General features: G+C 44.9%; 1 protein-coding gene across 22 annotated transcripts in view; it reads left to right on the forward strand.

Annotated features, from left to right (window-relative positions):
• ARMC9 (armadillo repeat containing 9) overlaps window positions 1-22,912 on the forward strand; it is a 190,006-nt gene that overhangs the window by 23,623 nt on the left and 143,471 nt on the right. For 15 of the 22 annotated variants that reach the window (XM_055109209.2, XM_063595605.1, XM_063595608.1 and 12 more), the window contains exons 6-9: window positions 598-690; window positions 4,636-4,660; window positions 7,436-7,593; window positions 12,106-12,204. In XM_055109209.2, the coding sequence (XP_054965184.1) occupies window positions 598-690; window positions 4,636-4,660; window positions 7,436-7,593; window positions 12,106-12,204 (375 nt within the window). The remainder of the gene's footprint in view (window positions 1-597; window positions 691-4,635; window positions 4,661-7,435; window positions 7,594-12,105; window positions 12,205-22,912) is intronic. The other 7 variants (XM_063595609.1, XM_063595612.1, XM_063595613.1 and 4 more) reach the window with 1 other exon arrangement.

Below are 22,912 nucleotides of genomic sequence, written 5' to 3' on the forward strand. Positions count from 1 at the left end.
GTTACTTGTTATGTTTTTTCTTAAGTCATTAATTTTTTCTTCTTAATGAGCATTATTTGAGATAAATAATTTGTTTTTAAAGGACAAATCATGCTAAGACTATATCATAATTCTTGACATGGTGGGGTATTTGTGGCAGAAAATAGCTTCTGTCCTTTTTTCTTATCTAGACGAGGTTTGTGGAAATGAGTCCCTTTCTTGGGGAGACTCTCAGTAACTTAGTGATAATTGTTTATGTTACGCCTCCCAGTGCTGTGCGTGCCTAGACTGTACTGAACTATTTTTGGTATGCAGCCTAATAAGGTTCCTTGTCACGACTGTGTTTAAATCACATGAAATACTCAAATCATGTTCAGGGTTATTTTTTCCCTGTTTATGAAAGAACTCTATTTTTTCTTCCTACTGTGGGCACTTGAATCTTCTGTAAATGAGTTGGTCAGATGTCCTAAAACCTGTTTTTCACAGCCTCACGTCACTGGCATTTTGCTTTTGGTTTCAATCACTGTGCAGGGTTTTTTAGCCTAATGACCTCAACTTGATGATGCTATTGGTACTTAGTAATCTAATGTTTGTATTTTTGTTCCCTTTTTTCTTTAGGATTCCTGGACTCCAGAGTTAAAGTTGAAGTTGGAAAAGTTTCTAGCTTTAATATCTAAAGCCAGCAACACGCCAAAGCTTTTAACAATATATGTATCCTTTTGAAGCAAATAGAGACCACCTATGGTTTTAGAGCAGATTTTATTTAGAGTTGCACGCTGGCTTAGGTTTATTTAGGTTGCCTCATTAAATCGGGATAATTAATAGTGTTGCTTTCATATTTACAAGGTCAATGAATCATTAGTGGCAGGGCCTATAGAGATCAACTTCTATATCATTGGATCTCTGAGACTTTCTTTTTGGCTAGGTCTTATTTTGATGTCACGTGACTAGAAGTTGTCTTGGTAGAAAAGAAAGTTTGTCTTGTAAAAGAATTCCTTGGGATAATTGTCCCTTTGCAGAATGTCACTTAACCACTTTTAAGCCCTTCAGGCCATGGCATATGGATTGGGTGACCATCTAACTTGTCATTCAAATTGGGATTTCTTTTTAAATAACTTTATTGAGGTGTAAATTTACATACCATAAGATCTACCCATGGTAAGTGTACAATTTAATGCTTTTTGGCAAACGTACAGAGCTGTGCGGTATCACCACAGTCCAGTTCAAACTGGGACACTTTTGAAAGTAAAAAGGGACACTAACTGGACAAAGTACCAGGGTGACAGGTGTAAATAGAGCCTGTTTCAGGAAGAGCAGAACATTAGGTCACCCAACCCATGGAAGACTAATTTCCCAAAGGTTATTAGTTTTTAAAGACAAGTATCTCCTTTTATTTGGAATAAAAATGTATCCAAAGTTATTTCATAACAAGAACATAATGTTTTGAATGGTAAAATTGGTCACCGTTTTGTTTAATTTCATGAAAAATTTAGGCTACTTTGCCGCGTAATACCTTCTGCTTCCTTTCTAACTCCAAAGCATTTGACTTTCTTGACCTAATTGAGGTTTTATTTGTCACTAGGATTCCATGCCACATTTCTACTTGAGCTTCCTAAGCCTTCCCTGTTGCCTGTATTCAAATTCCTTAGCCTGGCCTGAGCCAAACGGACTGATCTACAGCTCTCGTCTCTGCCTTTATATACAAAAGCCTTAAGACTTTTGTTTAAATTCTTCTCTTTACCTACATACCTCGATGTTCGCATATCCAAACCTTTTTCTTCCTAGAGTTCCATATACAGTGATTTTCAATGAAACTAGAACTTTTCCAACTTGACTTATAATTATTTGAACATGCTTTAAAAAATCATTTCTCAGCTTAATTTTTTTTTTTTTGATACTGCTCCTTGTGGAACAGGGCTACCCCATAGGCAGTGTGCCCAGAGTAGCTCAGCTTAATAATTATGGGTGCCAATATGTTAAGAATCTAATCAAAATGATTTACATGGTAAATTATATTAGTTATATTAAAAATATATTAGTATACTCAAAACAGTACCTGACTGGGCCCCGTGGCTCATGCCTGTAATCCCAGCACTTTGGGAGGCTAAGGCGGGAGGATCACTTGAGCCCAGGAGTTTGAGCCCAGAGTGGGCAACATGGCGAAACCCCATCTCTGCAAAAAGTACAAAAAGTTAGCTGAGCGTGGTAGCATCCATATGACTATAGTCCCAGCTATCTGGGGGAGACAGGTGGGCGAATCACCTGAGCCCAGGAAGTTGAGGCTGCATTGAGCTGTGTATTCTGCCATTGAACTTCAGCCTGGGCAACATAGTGAGACCCTGTCTCAAAAAAATAAGAATAAAAAAAGATCATAGTACCTATTTTATAGGAAGAGTATGAAGATTGAGTTAATACATATAACTTGTATGAAACAGTCCAGTATATAGTAAGTGCTTGATAACTGTTAGCTGTTGGCATTAGAATTTTTAAGTACTTGTCACCTTTCATCCTGTTCCACATGCTTTGAAGCATATGCTGAAATATAGCAGGTAACTGTAAATAACATTCTGATATTTTCCTTGTTACATGAAAATACTTGTAGTTCAGTTCAATACATTAAGCTTCTACTATGAGTCAAATATTGTTCTAGGATTTAGAGATATAAAGAAAAGTCCAAGATGTAATTCTCTTAGCCAAACTGGAGCTTTGAACAATAAAATAGGAGTCTGTGAGGCAAACAGAGGAGGGATGGGAATTACAGGTAGAGGGAACAGCCTGTGCAAAGGCACTGAGACAGTGCCTGGGAAACTGAAATAATTTAATATTACTGGAGCAGAGTATTGACATAGACAAACTCAGAGACTAGGCAGGGCCTAGGTCATAAAGGTTTATGCCAAGTCCTATAAGGAATAAGGAGCCTTTGAAGCATTTTAAGTAAGAGAATAACAGTTGTATTTGCAAAAAATAACTTTTTACTTCCTGATTATAAAATCAACTATATTCCTTATAGAAAATTTGGAAAGTACAGAAAGGTATTTAATACAGACATACACCCAAATTGTAAGAAAGGTAGGTACATGTATGTGTGTGTATATTTCTATGCATTTTTATCAAAGGAAGAGAACATCTTCCCATATCATTAAATAGCCTTCAAAAGCAGGTTAAGTTCCCCCAGAGGTTTAAACGTAGAGTTACCACATGACCCAGGAATTGGTCCTGGCTGTACACCCAAGAGCTATATACCCTAGCTATATACCCAAGAGAAATGAAACATACATACGTCCACAAAACAACCTGTACACAAATGTTCATAGTAACATTATTCATAATAGCCAAAAAAATGCAAACAACTCAAATGTCTATCGTCTTATGAATGGATAAACAAACTGTGGTGTTATCCAAATGATGGAATATCATTTGATATCATCCAGCCATAAAAAGGAATGAAGCACTGATTCATGCTGTAACATGAATGATCCTTGAAAGCATTATGCTAACTGAAAGAAGCCAGTGGCAGGGACCAGGTATTATATGACTCTATTCATAAAATGTCCAAAAGAGGCAAATCTGGAGAGACAGAAAGTATATTAGTGGTTGCCAGGGGCTGGGGAAAGCAGGGAAAATGGGAGTAACTGCCAGTGAGTACAGGGTTTCTTTTGGAGGATGATGAAAATGTTCTAAAATTGATTGTAGTGATGGTTGCATAACTCTGAAAATACTGAAAACCATTGAAATGTACACATTGATTGATGATTGATTGATTGATTGAGTCAGAATTTTACTCTTGTCACCCATGCTGGAGTGAAATGGCGTGATCTTGGCTCACTGCAACCTCCGCCTCCCAGGTTCAAGTGATTCTCCTGCCTCAGCCTCCCAAGTAACTGGGATTACAGGCACCCGCTACCATACCTGGCTGATTTTTGCATTTTTAGCAGAGACAGGGTTTCGCCATGTTGGCCAGGCTGGTCTCAAACTCCTGATCTCAGGTAATCCACCCACCTCGGCCTCCCAAATTGCTGGGATTACAGGCGTGAGCCACCACACTGGCCTGAAAGGTACACTTTAAATAGGTGAATTATACAGTACGTGAATAAAGCTATTACCAAAATACTAAGGAAAAGTTTAAGACAAATTAAGGGAAAAGAAACATGTTAAGTAACTGTCTTCAGTCATGCAGCCAGACGTGTGGGAACTGAGATTTGAACCCACGCAGTCTGGCTCCAGAGTCCATGGTCTTAGCAACACTGTGCTATGCTGTTTTCACCTCAATATCGATTTCCTTAGGATAAAGCTTTGAATTGAAGTTAGAGTTGAATTATGTACAAAATCAGATTTGCATTTTTAGTTGGCTTGGTAGCAGTGGGGAAGGCCTTTGGAAGGGGATAGGAAGGGGATAGGAGGCTGTTGAAATAGTGCAAGACTTGAATTCAGACAGTGATAATTGAGATGGGGAGAAGAGGACTTGTTTGGGAGTGAGTCAGGCCAGTATGGAGAAGTTGCTTAGCTATTTACAGCAACAGTTGGAGCTGGCCCTCCCGGCTCCGAGAATTCTGTTTCACCATGCTGAGGTGCTTTCTCACATTGGCCACAGGATGTCCGATACCCCAAGTACCGTTCCCTAAATGCCTGTTTTCCTGAACTTCTTTTTCATCCCAGAAGGAGAATGGACAAAGTAACAAAGGTAAATCATCTAGATTTAAATTTGTCTAAAAACAACTTTGCCAGTTCAGGTTTGAAGTAGTAAGATTGGTGCAAAGATGGAGAGAATTCATGATTTTGGCTTTAAGAGTCTAAATATTTATGAAAGGCTTTGCAGTCATAGTGACCTGCAGTTCCTTGAGGCCCATTTTCGGGAGGGCTGGTATTGTTAGCTTCGTCTTGCATGTCAGGTAGCTAAGCCTTGGAGAAATGAAGAGAATCCAATAATATCCCAAAGGGAGGTAACTGCAGCAGCAGCACATTTTCCCTAGAAGGTGTAGGGCAGCATGGGTAAGGATAGAGTTCTTTTAATTTAATTTATTTTAATTATTTTAATATTTAACTTTTACCTTGAACTAGTCAACAGGGGTCTTCGAAGACATATGGAGTACCCATTCTTATCAAGCATTTTCCATTCCAAAGTAGGAATTCCAGTCTTCAGTTTGTAGCATAAAGTGTTATTTTTCCATGGTCAATCATTTTTACCAGAACTGTTCACTTTTGAGTAAGGTGAGAAAAAGTGTAGTTAATATGAAGTTGGTGGCCCCAGTTGGGGCACTGTACCTCAGTTTTGCCTTTGATACTACATTTTGACAGCTGCTTAAATGATGATGCTGGAAAGGGCCTGTGATGCATGTCATCCCTCTGGTGAGTATTGATGGCATAAGCCTCAGTTCCCAGTAGGTGGAGTGTGACTACAGGAGATCTTGTTCCATGCGCCAGCACATTTGCCCTTTCAAAGCAGAGTCATGCCAGAGAGGATTTCAGAACTTCCTGCCATTGCTTTTTCCTGTTTCTTTTTAGGGAGTGAAACTCTTTTTAAAGAAAGGAAGCATTAATTAGTAAATTATTTAGCTGTTTGCTCACCAGGGAGTTGGCAGATAAGCAGTGGGGTTTGTCACCCTCAGGGAGAGCTTGGGTTTAGGTTTGTCACTCAAGATGGCTTTGGCAGCGTCAGCCTTTGAGAAGGCTTCGGATGCTTGGTTTTGCTCTTGGTAGCCTCAAGCATCCCCAGCTCAGCCGTTCTAAGTGTGTGACTGGTTCTGCCAGCCATACTGACCCTTCTGTCGCTCAGAGGGGACAGGCCCTGCTGGCCCTTCATGGAGGAGCAGGGCTACAGATACGGCCCCATGGGATCAACCTGGACTGCTCCAAGGGTCGCAGGAGCACCCTGAGTCTTGCAGCTCCCCAAGGTTGCCCTACCCCCAGTACAGTATGTGGAGGAAGACTCCCAGCCTGCATCCTCAGCTCTGCAGGCCCGCTCTCTCAGTGCTAGCCTAGGCCCAGGCCTTGGCCACGGTGCGTCCCGGGCCAGTTTGCTCACATCCAACACAGCTGGCATCTTCAACTGGACTGGGACTTTGGATCTTGCCCTGCAGCTCCTGGAAATACACCTCAGCCCACTGTTCCATTGCTGCCTGACAGACCATCCCGACTTGGTGGCACAAAACAATGACATTCACTTATAATGGTGATGATGAGCCTGCATGGTCTGGTAGCTGTGGGCTCAGTTAAGCTGTTCTCCCTCAGCGTGTCTCTCAGGTGCAGTCAGGTGGAGCGGCCTGGGGCCAACTCCAAGGCACTCACACGCAGAGTGGTGGTCGGTGCTGGCTGTCACGTGGGGTCTCAGCAGAGGCCCTTGACGAGAACACCTGCGTGGCCTTGTGGTCTGGGCTTCCTCCAGGCATGTTGCCTGGTTTCCAAGGGTGAATGTCCCCAGAGAGAGCCAGGAGGAAGCTGTATCACTTTTTCTAACCCAGCCTCTGAAGTAAGTCAGTCATTTCTGCTGCATTCTGTTTCTTGCAAGTGAATTCCTAAGGCCCCCTCACCTTCAGAGAAAGGAAATTACGGGGGGATTCCAAGCAAAGAATCCTAGAGCCTTCTAAGCTGCTTGCTCTAAGGCCTGGTGGGAGTGGTTTTATGCTTTATCAAACTGGCAGAATGATGGAATCTCTTCTCCTTCTGGATTCTTGTTTTTCCTAGCAGGAGTCAAGCAGCCCAAAGTTTTATTTAAAATAAAGAAGTGTCCTGCAGATATGAATTGTCCCCCAGACAACTTCATAATACAAAAACAGAGAAAAAGACACAGGTTTGATTCAGGCATTTTATGAGCTCAGTATAGAATAAAACATTCTTTTCTTTTTTTTTGAGACAGAGTCTCACTCTGTTGCCCAGTTGCCCAGGCTGGAGGACAGTGGCGCGATCTTGGCTCACTGCAACTGCTGCCTCCCAGGTTCAAGCGATTCTTGTGCCTCAGCCTCCTGAGTAGCTGGGATTATAGGCGAGCACCACCATGCCTGGCAAATTTTTGTATTTTTTTAGTAGAGATGGGGTTTTACCATGTTGCCCAGGCTGGTCTCCAACTCCTGGCCTCAAGTGATCTGCCCGCCTCGGCCTCCCAAAGTGTTGGGATTACAGGTGTGAGCCACCACCAGCCCTAGACATGTTTATTTTCTTAGACCTAGAAGAACTAAAAGAAATTGCATGAGGTTCAGTCAAGGGAATAGATTTTCTTAGGAAGCCCAGTGAGGATTGAGTTGAACTTCCTGAAAAGGAAATTTTAAGTCAGTGTGGTTACAAAGCACTATGTAAATAAATGTGGCATAAAATAGAAGTAAGTGTGAAACACAAATAGTGTCCAGTTTATTGTTACAAGAAAACATTCTGGCAATAAGTATGGTAGTTCTTTGAGAAGAATACAATTATTTTTCATATTGTGGATTTTTATTGATGTTGTTTGTTTTAACTGTCTTCCTAGAAATCTTGCAGCAGCTCCACCAGCAGCTGGTTGAAGCTGAACGTAGGTCAATGACATACCTCAAACGGTACAATAAGATCCAGGCCGACTACCACAATCTCATTGGAGTCACAGCAGAGCTGGTGGATTCTCTAGAGGCCACAGTCAGCGGCAAGATGGTAAGGAAGATCCCCAATTGTGTGTATGTCTGTTTGGCAATGAAGAAGGCTTATAGGCATGGACTATGTTGATATGGCAGATGGAGCCTGCCTCTCTCCATTCCAAGCCAGTGGCACCTGCTGCTCTATTTCCAAAAGCCAACATGCATGAAGGAGATAAAGCTGATATTTTTTACTGTTTTTATCAAGCTGCTTGCAGTGTTTTACCCATTTTTCTTAACATACTATCTGCTATATCTTTATTTCTCTACTTTATTCTTTTTTGTTTGTTTGTTTTTGAGACGGAGTTTTGCTCTTGTTGCCCAGGTTGGAGTGCAATGGCGTGATCTCGGCTCACTGCAACCTCCGCCTCCCAGATTCAAGTGATTCTCTTGCCTCAGCCTCCCGAGTAGCTGGGATTACAGGCATGTGCCACCACACCCAGCTAATTTTGCATTTTTAGTAGAAACGGGGTTTCTCCATGTTGGTCAGGCTGGTCTCGAACTCCTGAGCTCAGGTGATCCGCCAGCCTTGGCCTCCCAAAGTGCTGGTATTACAAGTGTGAGCCACTGCGCCTGGCCCTTTTTAAAAAATATATTTTTCAAATATTGAGACGGGGTCTTGCTTTGTTGCCTAGGCTGATTTTGAACACCTGGGCTCAAGTGATCCTCCCACCTTGGCGTCCCAAAGTCCTGGGGATTGCAGGTGTGAGCCATCGCACCCAGCCTCTACCTTATTAATATTAGCAAAGGATAAATTGTCTGGCAACAGAAAAATATGTGCTAGCAAAAAAATGAGGGGCACGTGCCCTGCTGTCGTATAGGGAAGCCACTGATTTTCTAATATTGGTTTCGTATCCAGCTACCTTTCTGAATCCCATTAATCTTGGGTGTTTTGATTTATTCTTCTGTGTTCTAGATTGACAGTCATGTTACATCAAATAATATTTGTGTTTTGCTTTTAAAATTTATCTTAACTTTTTTTTCTTAGTACATTGGCTATGGCCTATGGGATATTGTTGAATAATGTCATCATGGGCATCTTTATCTCATTCCTGACTCTTTATAAAGTACAATAAAATCTATTTGTGGACATACAGATTTTTTAAAAATTGAAGTAACTGTAGATTCACACTGCAGTTATAAAAAATAATTCAGGCCAGGCACAGTGGCTCACGCCTGTAATCCCAGCACTTTGGAAGGCTAAGGCGGGAGGATCACTTGAGGCCAGAAGTTTGAAACTACTCTGGACAATATGGTGAGACCTCTGTCACTAAAAATATACAATTAAAAATAAAATTAGCCAGGCATGGTGTCTCACACCTGTAATCTCAGCACTTTGGGAGGCTGAGGTGGGCAGATCATCTGAGGTCAGGAGTTCAAGACCAGAGCCCCGGCCAACATGGCGAAACCCCGTCTCTACTAAAAATACAGGAATTTGCCAGGTGTCGTGGAGCACATCTGTAATCCCAGCTACTCGGGAGGCTGAGGCGGGAGGATCTCTTGAACCCGGCTGGCAGAGGTTGCAGTGAGCCAAGATTGCACTCCAGCCTGGGCAACAGCGTGAAACTGTGTCTCAAATAAATAAATTTAATTTAATTTAAAAAAAGATGGGTCAGAGGAGGAAAGCTGGACTCTTTACTAGCCTTTCTAATGTAAAAGAACCGCGTGGTTTTGGTAAAAGATTGAAACACTTCAGAGAAGCGTGTAGTAAGGAGCAAAAGCTCCTTCACCACAATGCTGTAGATTCATTTCCTTATTGATGTTCAAGACTGACATTGTCTTGTGTATTATTTTAGAACATTTCTCTGCGTATGCGTGTGTGTGTGTGTGTGTGTGTATGTACACACATGCGTACAGCATTTGTACCCTTAGTTGGGATCATATGATGCGTTACTCTTCTGAAACTTGCTATTTCTCTTTCGATATATCTTGGACATCTTTCCATATGGCCAGATCCACCTCATTCTTTTTAATTCTTATACACAATTGCATTATAAGGGTGAATCATTCATTATCAGATCTCTGCTGATGAACATTTAGATTTTTTTGTTGTTGTTTGCTATAACAAAAAAATGTTGCAGTGAACATCCTTGTGTATACTGTACATCTTGATAAAATTCTAAAAGTGGAATTGCTAGGGTAAAGGTATGGGCATGAGCATTTTGATAGAGGTTGCTAAATTATTCATCCTAAAATATCAACAATGTCTACTCCCCCAATAGTGCATGAGAGTACCTATTTCTCCACACACGGCAACACCAAATAGGACTAAACTTTGAAATCTTTGTCAGTTTGGTAAGTAAAACTTGGCATTCTGCATATTTTAATTTAGATTTCTTTAATTATGTATGAGGCTGAGTATATTTTCATGTATATATATATATATATATATATATTTTTTTTTTTGTTCAGTCATCCATTTTCTTTCCTCATTCTCCTGTTTTAAGCAAGAAAGTGACATGATCAGATTGGCTTGTTAGAGAAATGGTTCTGCTAGCAGTTTCAGAAGTTAAAGGAGGAAACAGTTTCAGAACTGAGGGTTTGATCCAAAGTCTCAAAAGCCACAGAAAACTCCAGAAGAAGAGACCTGAAAAGTATCCAGTGTTTTTGACACTTAGAAGTTCACTGGTTGTGAGCTTTGCCACACGAGTTTCCATGGAGGAACGCAGGTGGAAAGTTGGTCACATTGTATTGAAAGTTGAAGTGGGTTGAGACAGTAAATGCAAGCGGTTCTTTCAAGGACCTTGGCTGTAAAGAGAAGCTGTTGAGAGAGTGATTGATAGATAAGGATCTAGGGTGAAAAAGAAGAAGAAGAAAATCTAGGGTAGAAGACGGGAAAGGTATGTTTTTAATATGAAATATATGTGAACATGTTTCTAGTTGTAGGGAAGGAATAAGTATAGAAAGAAAGGTTAAAAATACAAGATGAAAAAGGTATGTTTTTTGTTCGTTTGTTTGAGACAGGGTCTCACTCTGTTGTCTAGCTGGAGTGCAGTGGTGCAATCTCAGCTCACTGCAGCCTCGACCTCCCAGGCTCAAGCCATCCTTTCACCTCAGCCTTCTGAGTAGCTAGGACTACAGGTCTGTGCCACCATGCCTGGCTAATTTTTATTTTATTTTTATTAGAGATGGTATTTCACTATGTTACCCAGGCAAGTCTCAAACTCCTGAGCTCAAGTGAACCGCCTGCCTCAGTCTCCCAAAGTGCTGGGATTACAGGCATGAGCCACTATGCCAGGCCTGAAAAATGAATGTTTAAATTTTAATACTATAGAAATTTACTATAGAAATTCAGAAGGAACGGACTCAGGATAATATAGGAGGTCTAGCCCTGGGATGGAGTTCCTTTTTCTCTGAGTCACTTCACATGTAGCTATGTAACAAAGGGTGACAGACCTCTGCCACAGGATGGACAGAGCCTTTCATGTGGCTGAAGCAGACCAGAAGTTTCTAGCAGATAGGCAGGAGGCCCAGGAGGAGAGAAAAGGGCCCAGCCCTTTCCAGCTCCCCAGGGGTGGAGTAGCCCTGCTTCCCACGCAGTCCTGGGGGATGGCCTTCCTCCCATGCAAGTGGATGAGCAAGGGGTGGGAGAGCAACCGCTTCTACTGCCATGTGGAAGTTCCCCCAGGTGGAATCATGAAGCTGCGGAAGAGGAGACTATTTTCAATTATCATGCCTAGAAAAAAGTGTGGAAGGGTGTACACTTTTTAATAGTCATTATCCGCAGGGATTTGTTTGTGGGGGAAGGGTGGGATTCAGGAGAGGTTGTGGTACTTGTACATTGAAATGAGCATACATTATTTTTTTAAAAAGAAAATGGATGAAAAAAACTCCAAGATGACCACTTTCGATGCTGTATGTCAATCCTGAATTCTCGTAGCTGGTGAGAGAGGCACAAGAGATGCTAAAGGAGAATGCAGGATCCAGCAGCGTTGATGGCGACAGCAGCTCAGCCGCACGTTGTCGAGCACTGGATAGTTGATTAAAAGCGTTTCCATCACTCATTCAGCAAGCACTGGCCAAGCCACCTGTCATGTGCTAGGCATATCTGTGACCTCATTTACCTGCTCACTGTGGCTGTTACAATAAAGGTGTGGAAAGCGAGAGGCAGAGCTGTTGGTCTTCTCGAGTCCGGGACTTGAGCCCTGATCTTCAGATTTGAAGCTTGGCTCTCTTTCCCCCACATTATGGTTGTCCAGTGACTTTGTTACATGAATTTACCAAAGTGGTTTAGGATCTGTTTATTCTACATGACAGTGGAGATAGCTGAAGTGGAGTCAGTTAATTTGCAGTCTGATGTCTCATGAGCACACCTGCAGTGTGTTAGCACCTTGTTCTGTCAGGGCTGGTGCTTTCACTCCTCCCAAGAGCTCTGATGTTAAAGCAAATGATTATTTTTCTGGCTTACATACCTCATCATCATGCCTTACAGAAAGCTGTTGAGAGACCACTCTAATAATTGCCAGCTTGCCTCAGGTGTCCCTCAGTGAGTTTCGTGCCATCACCAGATGTCTTTGTGTCCTCCTTGCAGATCACCCCTGAGTACCTCCAGAGCGTCTGTGTCCGCCTGTTCAGTAACCAGATGCGGCAGAGCCTGGCGCATAGTGTGGACTTCACGAGGCCTGGGACGGTGAGGCTCTGCGCTCAGGGCAGGGTGCCCGTGGTCTATCCCCCTAAATTTAAAAAGAATGTAACTTTAAAAATAGCATGAAAAAATGACATGCAAGAGGCTGCATTTAAGCTGGCTTTTGAAGTCTAGAAACTCCTAGAAGGAAAATAAATCTGTTTTTGAAGAGGGTACAGCTGAAAGCTGGCCTCCTAGGGAGGGTGAGGAGAGAGGCGTGTTCTGCCCACCAGTTGCAGCCACTCAGTGGGGGCTCCCAGGGTTGGGGATCAGTAGGAGTGGATGGAAACTTTATTCTCCTTTTTTAAAAGCACTGCCATAGTGGAAATTGCGTGGTCTAAAGCAGGGACACTTTTTTTTCCCCTAACTTTTTACTTGGAATAATTGCAAAACTGCAAAAGTAGCACAAAGGACATTGGTATACCCTTTACCCAGAGTTACCAGCTGCTAGCATTGGCCCCTTCCTTTGTTGTGTCTCTACACACAAGTGAACACGCACACATATGCACAAAATCTGTTTTCTGAACTATTTGAGGATAAATTATATATATTATGACTCTTTACTCCTAAATACTTCAGTGTGTATTTCTTAAGGTTAGGAGTATTTTCTCATATAACTATACAGTTACCAACTTCAGTAAATTTAACATTGATACAGCCTTCTTATCTACCGTCCATTTTCCACTTTTGGTAGTTGAGTCAGTAATGTCCTTCACTGCATTTCCCGTCCTCTGGTCATCTAGGGTCAATTGTCACATTGAGTTGGCACAGCTCTTAGCCTCTTCTAATCTTGAACATTTCCTCAGCCTTTCCTTGAGTTACGTGACATTAACATGTTAGAAGAATATAATTTTCCCCCTTTAAAAAAAAATAGAACATTTTGCTGGGCGCGGTGGCTCACACCTGTAATCCCAGCGCTTTGGGAGGCCAAGGCGGGTGGATCACGAGGTCAGGAGTTCCAGACCAGCCTGGCCAACATGGTGAAACCCCATCTCTACTAAAAATACAAAAATTAGCCAAGCGTGGTGGTGGGCACCTGTAGTCCCAGCTACTTGGGAGGCTGAGGCAGGAGAATCGCTTGAACCCGGGAGGCAGAGGTTGCAGTGAGCCGAGATTGTGCCATTGCACTCCAGCCTGGGGGACAAGAGCAAGACTTAGTCTCAAAAAAAAAAAAAAAAAAAAAAGAACATTTCTCCTTTTGTGTTTGATATTTCCTTATAATTAGATTCAGGTTATGCATCCCTGAATCACCTAGGCCAAATATGACGTCGGTGATCGTGTGTCCTCCTTAGTTAGACTAGCACACCTAAAGGCCCATGGTTTTGAGGCAGGCATACTTAACCAGAAGAGACACCATTGTCTCTCAAAGTCTTCAAAGTACAGGAACCCACGGGCCAGGAGCTCACACCAACCTGCTGCCCCATTCACAGGCTGCGTGGGTGAAGCCCTGTGAAGCCAGCTGTATAGATTTGGAATGAGGCTCCTGTGTGATCCTGAGGCACCCCTGTGGGTCAGAGCCACAGCTTTTAAGTGAGGGTTTGCACATTAATATAATATTAGAGTCTTAATAAACAGAAGCCTTTTTTTTAGTATTTAAAAGAAAATTTATACCCTACCTAATTCTCAAGTAGATTTGAAGAAGTTTACTATAATATGAGAAAACATAAATATGAGAAACGAGAAGGTAGAAAATAAAAATAAGTAAAGCAGTTGTGATTAAGGGAAAATAAGGGTGGGAAAAATAAAAGTAAACAAGGGCTAAGGCTGGTACAAAAAATGCATGCTGTGAGTTGCCTCTCCGGAGAGGCAGGCTGCAGACTGGGCTCTGAGCTTTCCAGCAGTCTGTGCAAAAAGGGAAACAGGAGCAGTTACATGATTCCCAGTGCTTATAAAGCAGGAGAGGGCAGTTACATAACTTTTATTATGTAATATTTCCTGCATCCAAAACAACATATGTGCTGCATATGCAGGCTAGGAACCATGACAATAAAAGAAACACCCACAAGTCCGCCACATGTGGCTGAAATAGACCATTTCAGTGCTGCTAAACTTTTCTACCCTTCAGGCTTCTTCCAAGTAGGTGTGTTACTTATGTAATTTAAAAACAAGTTTAAATGCTTTTTTTTTTTTTTTTTTTTTAAACTGGATGGTCAGACAACTGCTTCACACAGTTATTCCCGGTGCTAAGACCCGGGATAATTTCTTGGGTCAGCAGTTTGTATGGATCTTCATAGAAGGCACGTAGTCATGTGCTGAAGAGCAGGCGGCCTTGACCACTTCCTCTCAGCCTAACAAATATCTCAGAATGGCTGGCTGTCAGCTGTTCCACACACGTGGACAGACAGATGGTAGAAGCGGAGTCTTTGGGACATGGCCACAGTGATTTTAGTGTGCCAAAATCTTAGAGAATCAGCCATTTTTAAAAGGTCAGTAAAGTCACCATTGGATATGCAAGTCTTAGAAAAGTAACCTCCTCATGAGCCCCTCAGAAGAAGGACTTGAAGCCACATCCCCGAGAATATGGCTGACCCTCTGTCCACTGTCCAGTTAACATTCGGACAATTAGGAAGCAGAGTGTGCTTACCGAAAACTGTGGCTTTCTCATAGCAATTAGCATGACAGGGTCTGTCTACTAGGAGCACTCCTTTCTTCCTCCTTCCCATTTATTTGTTAATTCATCAAAGACTTAGTGTTTTCTAGGTTCAGTTTATAAAATCCCATTATATCTTATATATACCAGCCATCCTTACATTCCCATCTTCTATAGGAGGAGTGATGTATCCAGTTTATTTAAAACTGATGTTGGTCGGGCATGGTGGCGCACACCTGTAATCCCAACACTGGTAGTCCAAGGCGGGCAGATTGCTTGAGCCCAGGAGTTCGAGGCCGGTCTGGGCAACATGGTGAAAACCCATCTCCACAAAAAATACAAAAATTAGGCCAGGCGTGGTGGCTCACGCCTGTAATCCCAGCACTTTGGGAGGCCGAGGCGGGCAGATGACAAGGTCAGGAGATCGAGACCATCCTGGCTAACATGGTGAAACCCTGTCTCTACTAAAAATACAAAAAAATTAGCTGGGCATGGTTGCGGGCACCTGTAGTCCCAGCTACTTGGGAGGCTGAGGCAGGAGAATGGCATGAACCCGGGAGGCGGAGCTTGCAGTGAGCTGAGATCACGCCACTGCACTCCAGCCTGGGTGACAGAGCAAGACTCCGTCTCAAAAAAAAAAAAAAAAATTAGCTGGGCTTGGTGGTGCGTGGCTGTAGCCCCAGCTACTCAGGAGCCTGAGGTGGGAGGATCACTTGAGCCCAGGAGGTTGAGGCTACAGCAAGAGGAGATCGCACCACTGCACTCCAGCCTGGGTGACAGTGAGAGCCTGTCTCAAAAGAAATTAAAAACTGATGACATGTTATTAAGCACGGTTTAAAAGGGAGCAGGGGTACAACACAGCTGGTTATCCCACGAGAAGTTATCAATACCATCTGTCAGGAGACAGTCCTACCACCCCGACTGTTATGTTAGCAGCAAAATACAGACTTTGTCTAACCACTGGAAACCAGGGGAGGGAGGATGAGTTATGTTTAGCTTAGTGATAACCATTCTCCTACTGAATCATTGGCTTAGGAACACGCAATAAAAGCTGCAAAAGCCTTTTACTGTTTCTAGCCGATTTCTTTAACAAGATGATAAAAAGCGGATGGGGGGTCATTGTCAAAGTATAAAAGAGTATTGTTGTTGACTAGACATGCATATATAAAGTTGATTTATGATATGTGTCTCGAGTTCAGATTTACAATGTGTGAAGAAGGAAATTAAGAAACAGTTTAGATGCAATGTCCAGTAACTGGACTGGTAGGATTTAGGATTTGGAAGGAGAAGAAGATTGCTTGCTTTTTTGCTGATTTTTTTAAAGGGATAAATTCTACTCTAGGGCCCAACAGAAGGCCATCAATTTCAAAATAAGTACGTGGCACAGATCAGCATCCTTCATAGAGCGGTCTTGGGTCAGCTCGCCGTCAGGTGCTCTGTTGAGCTTGAGTGTTACTGCTAATTACATACTGTAAAGGAGCTTGGGCTGGGTCCTTTCACAAAACCGTTGATGTCTATAAAGTTTGGTACACTTGATACTGGTTTTTATATCTGGCAGTTAACAAGAATCTGGGCTTCTACCAACTTACTCACTGTTAAAAAATCAAAAGGGCCCATTAAATCGAGCCCTTCTTTCCCCCTGAGTTCTGAACTGGTTGAAAAATAGGACAAAAGAGTAAAGGAAAAAGGAGCTGAAAATATCACTGTTGGTACTGACAAAGCTTATATTGGAGAATGTGGATCTTTTTTTTTTTTTTTTTTTTTGAGACAGGGTCTCGCTCTGTTACCCAGGCTGGAGTGCATTGGCACGATCAGGGGCCTCTGCTGCCTTGACCTCCTGGGATCAAGTGGTCCTCCCACCTCAGCTTCCTGAGTAGCTGGGACTATGGGCCTGCACCACCATGCCCAGCTAATTTTTATTTTTTATTTTTGTAGAGATGAGGTCTCACTATGTTGCCCAGGCTGATCTCAAACTCCTGGGCTCAAGCAGTCCTCCCACTTTGGCCTCCCAAAATGCTGGGATTGCAGGTGTGAGCCACCACACCTGGCTGAGAATGTGGATTTTGCTTGCAGGCAGGTGGGGTCCTACTCTCGTGCCTGGGAATTATGGAAGCATTCTTGCACAGCCCTGGACAGCTCTGGCCAAGCCTAGCCCGCTGCCATTGCTGTGGCCACCATGAGGGCGGCACGGAGGAGCGGAGTTGACACGTCGTCTCTGGTGGGCTCTGCCCAAAGCAGAAGAGGACAGGCAGGGCAGTGATGCCCAGGTCTGCCCCCAGCCTCACAAGTCCTGTTAGTCACCGCCTCTCTGGAGAGGAAGTCTCCCACTGACAGAGCAGCTCACGGTAGAAACACCACAAGAGGAAAGAAGTGTGGTTCTGCCCTCACCTAGTTCACACCCGGGTAGCTGTGTTCAGAAAGCTGCCCGTGTTATCGAAGCTGGCACAGGTGTCTAGGCACTCCCAGAGGGTTTATAAGGACGGGATTCATTTCTTTGAGGCGAGAGCTGTCCCAGGTGGCCTTTTTAGTTTGACTCCGCGTATTGCTGCTCCCACTCATTTGTCTTTCTGTAGTCCTTACCTTATCAGAGCCTGTGGCTTGCTGGGATATGGGAGAAATCAGATTTTATATTATCATCAACTTAGTGATAAGAAGTAAGGGAGAAAGTTATCCCTCAGGGCACAAGAGGCTGAGTTTTTTGTTTTCTAAGATTACGCAAGTCACACGGGTGTGTTCGTTTGCAGGGAACGCAGCGCTAGGCTGTTCCTGGATGACAGTCTGCTGTCGGGGTTTCACCCATGGCAGAGCAGCTCCCTGGCTGTGATCTATTGAAAGTCAGCCCTGGGCACAAGGGGTTAGCGTTAGGGTTAGGGCTAGCGTTACACAAATATGTTAGCTAGAAAGTATACCATTTTATCTGTAAATGAAGGAAAACCCATCCCCTCCCTTCGCTCAGCGCATCCTGCCCTCCCGTGGGAACCTGTTGCCTGCGTTTCATATGCGTCCTTCTAGAGCCTTGAAGTATATATCATTAACTTTTACTTGTGTGTATATTTTCTTTATCTTCTAGAGTTCTAATTTGAGAACAGCATTCCTCTATCAGACATTTAGGTGGCTTTTCTGTTTTCTGCTGTTTCTAATGGTGTAGTACACATTTTCCCTGCCAAGAGCAGTTGAAAGTGCCTTGGTTGGTCTTTCTCTTCTTCACCCCCTGTTCCCCCTGGGCAAATGTGAATGCAGAGACACTGGAGAAAAGGTATGCCACGAGAGGGGGCTGTTCCACCTACACCAAGCCTCTGCCCTAAGAGCAGGAGTGGGTAGAAGGCAGGCTGACCAGGAGACAGAATCTGGTGCCAACTCCTAAGGTAGAAATTCGAGCTCCTGCCCCCTGGATGAGTCCCAAGTCTGACCTAGTGGCACCTCTGGGTTTCTGGATTCCTTGGATGGGGAGGTTTCCATTTAAATGCATCCTTATTTAGAAAGATGCCCATTTGAGAATTAATGCTCTTTTTCTTCAACAACTCCAGATAAGGCCCCGTTGGAAATAAAAGTCAAAACACTTTATTTGTTTGGCTTTTATTTTAGGCTCAGCAGATACATGTGCAGGTTTGTTACATGAGTAAATTACATGTCGCTGGGATTTGGCATACAGATGATCTCATCACCCAGGTAGTCAGCATAATCCTGAGAGTTAGTTTTTCAAACCTTGCCCCTCCTACCCTCCCCCGCCAATAATTCCCAGTATCTGTTATTCTGATCTTTGTGTCCTTGAGTGCTCAGTGTTTAGCTTCCACTTAGAAGTAAGAGTGTGTGGTATTAGGTTTTCTTTTCCTGTGTTAATTTGCTTAGGATGATGGCCTCCAGCTGCATCCATGTTGCTACAAAGGACATGCTTTTGTTCTTTTTTATGGTTTCGTAGTATTCCATTGTATATGTGTACCACATTTTCCTTATCCAGTTCACTGCTGATGGGCACCCGGGTTGATTCCATGTCTTTGCTATTGTGAATAGTGCTGCCATGAACATATGAGTACGTGTGTCTTTTTGGTAGAACGATTTATTTTCCTTTCAGTATAGAATTGCTGGGTCAAATGGTAGTTCTGTTTGAAGTTCTTGAGAAACCTCCAAACTGCTTTTCACAGTGGCTAATTTACATTCCCACGAACACATACAGAGCTTTTTTTGTTTTTGTTTTTGAGACAAGGCCTTGCTTTGTCGCCCAGGCTCACTGCAGCTTCGACCTCCTGGGCTCAGGTGCTCCTCCCACCTCAGTCTCCCAAGCAGCTGGGACTACAGATACACGTCACCACACTTGGCTAATTTTTTTTTTTTTTTTTTTAAGACCGAGTCTCGCTCCATCACCCAGGCTGGACTGCAGTGGCACGGTCTTGGCTCACTGCCAGCTCCGCCTCCCGGGTTCACGCCATTCTCCTGCCTCAGCCTCCCAAGTAGCTGGGACTATAGGCTCCCGCCACCATGCCCTGCTAATTTTTTGTATTTTTAGTAGAGATGAGGTTTCACTGTGTTAGCCAGGATGGTCTCGATCTCTTGACCTCGTGATCCACCTGCCTCGGCCTCCCAAAGTGCTGGGATTATAAGCGTGAGCCAACATGCCCAACCTTGTGATTTTAATTTGCATTAAAATGGTTTTGATTTTGTGATAGAGACTATAGCATTAAATGTAAAAAGACCCAGGACATGTGGCTCTTATAAGGCACCTGCTTCCACCTCAGCCATCTTTGTCAGCAGCTTCCTGCTATGTGGCTTGTGGCTCTGGCTTGAAGCTCAGCATCTTCAGCCCTTGCCTTCTCCCCAGTGTGATTTTCTTACATCTTGGCAAATGCCTACGCTTTCCCCACATTGCTGCCATGTGTCCAGGCCATCTTCCTTGGTGCAATGCCCTGTGTATTGAGGAGTCTCCCAACCAGCACCCCTGACCCTGCTATACCTCGTATACCAATGCCTGTTGCATACCCAGACCAACCTGGTGACGAGAGGGTTTAACACCTTTGTAGGCCGGGTGCAGTGGCTCACGCCTGTAATCCCAGCACTTCGGGAGGCCGAGGCAGGCAGATTACTTGAGGTCAGGAGTTTGAGACCAGCCTGGCCAGCATGACAAAACCCCGTCTCTACTAAAAATACAAAAATTAGCCGAGCGTGGTGGCACACACCTGTAATCCCAGCTACTTGGGAGACTGAGGCACGAGAATCACTTGAACCTGGGAGGCAGAGGTTGCAGTGAACTGAGATCACGCCATTGCACTCCAGCCTGGGCAACAGAGCAAGACTCTGTCTCAAAAAAGAAAACACCTTTGTATTAATATCTCAACCAGTGAGTTAGAGCTGTGACCAGCCATCAGCTGAGACCTTTCTCGAGCTCCAAACCCAGACTTCTGGCCTCCCCATGAATGCCTGACAGCTTCACCAGATTTGTGTCCAAATCGGGCTCAACTTTTCCTCCACACAGGTGGTCTCCCCTCCTGAATTTCCTGTCTCAGTGAAAGACACTCCAGGGAGCACCTGGGAAGCGTCTGAGGTTTTTCTCTGTCCTTTGCCTGGTAATGGGATCTGCAAGAGCTTCCTCCCTCCCTGCCCACATTGCTGTTGTTTTTGTGTTTGTTCAGGCTCTCCATAGTTCCCTCTTGGCTTAATGTCACATTTCCTAACTGGTCTTAAAGCTCTTACCTTACTGGTCATTTGTCACATGGGATCTGAAGTGGCCTTTCTGGTTGTGTCTTGTTTATTTGTACCCTTCATGTTCCAGGAAGGACTCAGGTGTCTTACAGGCATCCGATCATATTACTATCTTGCTCAACACCGTTATCACCTTAGGGTAAAGTGGTTTTCATCTCTTTTAACGTGCAAGTGCCCCTTCTCGTTAAAAAGCTGGCAGGGCCGGACGTGGTGGCTTACACCTGTAATCCCAGCCTTTGGGAGGCCGAGGCGGGCGGATCATGAGGTCAGGAGTTCGAGACCAGCCTGACCAACATGGTGAAACCCCGTCTCTACTAAAAATACAAAAATTAGCCAGGCGTGGTGGCGCACACCTATAATCCTAGCTACTCAGGAGGCTGAGGCAGAAGAATCGCTTGAACCCGGGAGGCGGAGGTTGCAGTTAGCCGAGATCATGCTGCTGCATTCCAGCCTGGGCAACAGAACGAGATTCTGTCTCAAAAAAAAAAAAAAAAAAAAAAAAACCTGGCCATAGCAGCCCCTTCCGCATCTGATGGGGATGTGCCTCTGGCTTGGGCCTCCATCGCCTGCCTAGTCCTCTGGCTGAGATATTGCCTCAAGGGTTCCATTGTGGGCATTTGAACCTCTGTTGAGGTCAAGGGGCCCTACCTTCCTTACCCACGTGCATCCTGCACAGCCTGCCCAGCCACAGTGCTCTGTTAGTCCATGTGAGTACGGAGAGAAGAAGGGGTTGGCAGAAATGGCCTCATCTTCAGGGGCTCACTGGCAGCCTCTCCTGGGGTCTGGCCCCCACACTTACTTTCTGCCCCTCACTGGCCCGCGCACCCCTGCCCCATCCTGCTGCTGTCTCTACTTAGAGCAGCGTTTTCCAAAGCCTGTGCCCACAAATGCCCATCCCGCAGGATTTCCCTGCCCCACAGCCAAACAGCCTGGGAGTTAATAAGCTTGTGAACTGCCATACAGTGAGATTCCCAGCACAGCAGCACACAGGAGACTCCCGAGAAGTCCCACGGAAGAAGTGTTACCCTTGCTGAATCCAGTCAGTCTCCAGTTAGATTGGACCCAGGAACACTTTCCTTACCTTACACCTCCTGCTGGTTTGTCTTAGAAAGTCCCCATCCTGCTAGTCACCAAGAGCTGTCCCAGGCTTGGTGTGGCCCCACTGCCCACCTCCCCACATCATGACACCAGCTAGGGAGAGCAGCTGCTCTGGGAGGCAGGCCCCAGGTCTTCCTGTGGCTGAGAAGGGATGGATGGGGGCAGAAATGCAGCTGTTTCAGCTTGGCTTAGGTAGGCATTTATTTTTCCTACCCAAAGGTTCCAGAGAACCTAGAAGGGAGCCTGGCACGGGGCAAGTGCTCAGTGAATAACTGATGGGTTACTACATTAGTTGTTCCACTGTTCTTCACCTGCATCCTAAAAAGGGTTGCGCCTGCATTTGACCCAGACATCTTCAGATGGGAGCATACCACCCACCCGTGCACACCTCCACGGGAGGGAGACCACCACTTACCCGTGCACACCTCCACGGGAGGGAGACCACCACTTACCCGTGCACACCTCCACGGGAGGGAGACCACCGCCCACCCGTGCACACCTCCACGGGAGGGAGACCACCGCCCACCCGTGCACGCCTCCACGGGAGGGAGACCACCGCCCACCCGTGCACGCCTCCACGGGAGGGAGACCACCGCCCACCCGTGCACGCCTCCACGGGAGGGAGACCACCGCCCACCCCTGCACGCCTCCACGGGAGGGAGACCACCACGTGCATTCGCAGGTCCACTGTGATTGGGAGCACACCACTGTGATTGGGAGCACAGTCCTTTTTCTGATGCCCCAGGCCTGCCAGGCCTTTCCCTGAGCTCTCAGCCTGAAATCCTAGAAATGAGACAGCACTCACTTGGGCTGGAGTGGGCTGGAGTCAGAGCGTCCGTAGCAGGTGGAGTCCACCCTGTGTTCAGAACCCATTGTTAGCTCAGTGAGGGAAATTTTTCTGACTGGTGATTGGTGATTCTGACTGTGTTGGATGGTTTGGGGCTTGTGATTGTTGATGTCTTTGTTGTAGGGCTGTCTGTTGCACTGTAGGTTGGTTAGCAGCGTTCTTGGCCGTCCTCCATTAGATGCCAGTAGCACTACTCCCGCTATTAACAACCCAAAATGTCTCCAGACATTGCCACATATCCCCTATGGGCAAAACCACTCCCAGCTGAGAAGCACTAGAGGGAAAGGAAACATGGCTAGTGCACAGTGTGGAAAATGCTGCCACTCACACTGCAGAGAACGCAGGGGATGCTGAGGAAAATCAATGCCGGCCCATGCTCCCAGAGGGGAGGGTAGACGGTGATGCTGGAAATGGTCCCTGAGAGCATGGAAGGCCAGGGAAGATCGGAGCTATCTTGGAGGATGGGAGTGAAGGAGGCCGAAGAG

This window comes from Pan paniscus, chromosome 13, assembly GCF_029289425.2.
Source record: "Pan paniscus chromosome 13, NHGRI_mPanPan1-v2.0_pri, whole genome shotgun sequence".
Lineage (NCBI taxonomy): Eukaryota > Metazoa > Chordata > Mammalia > Primates > Hominidae > Pan > Pan paniscus.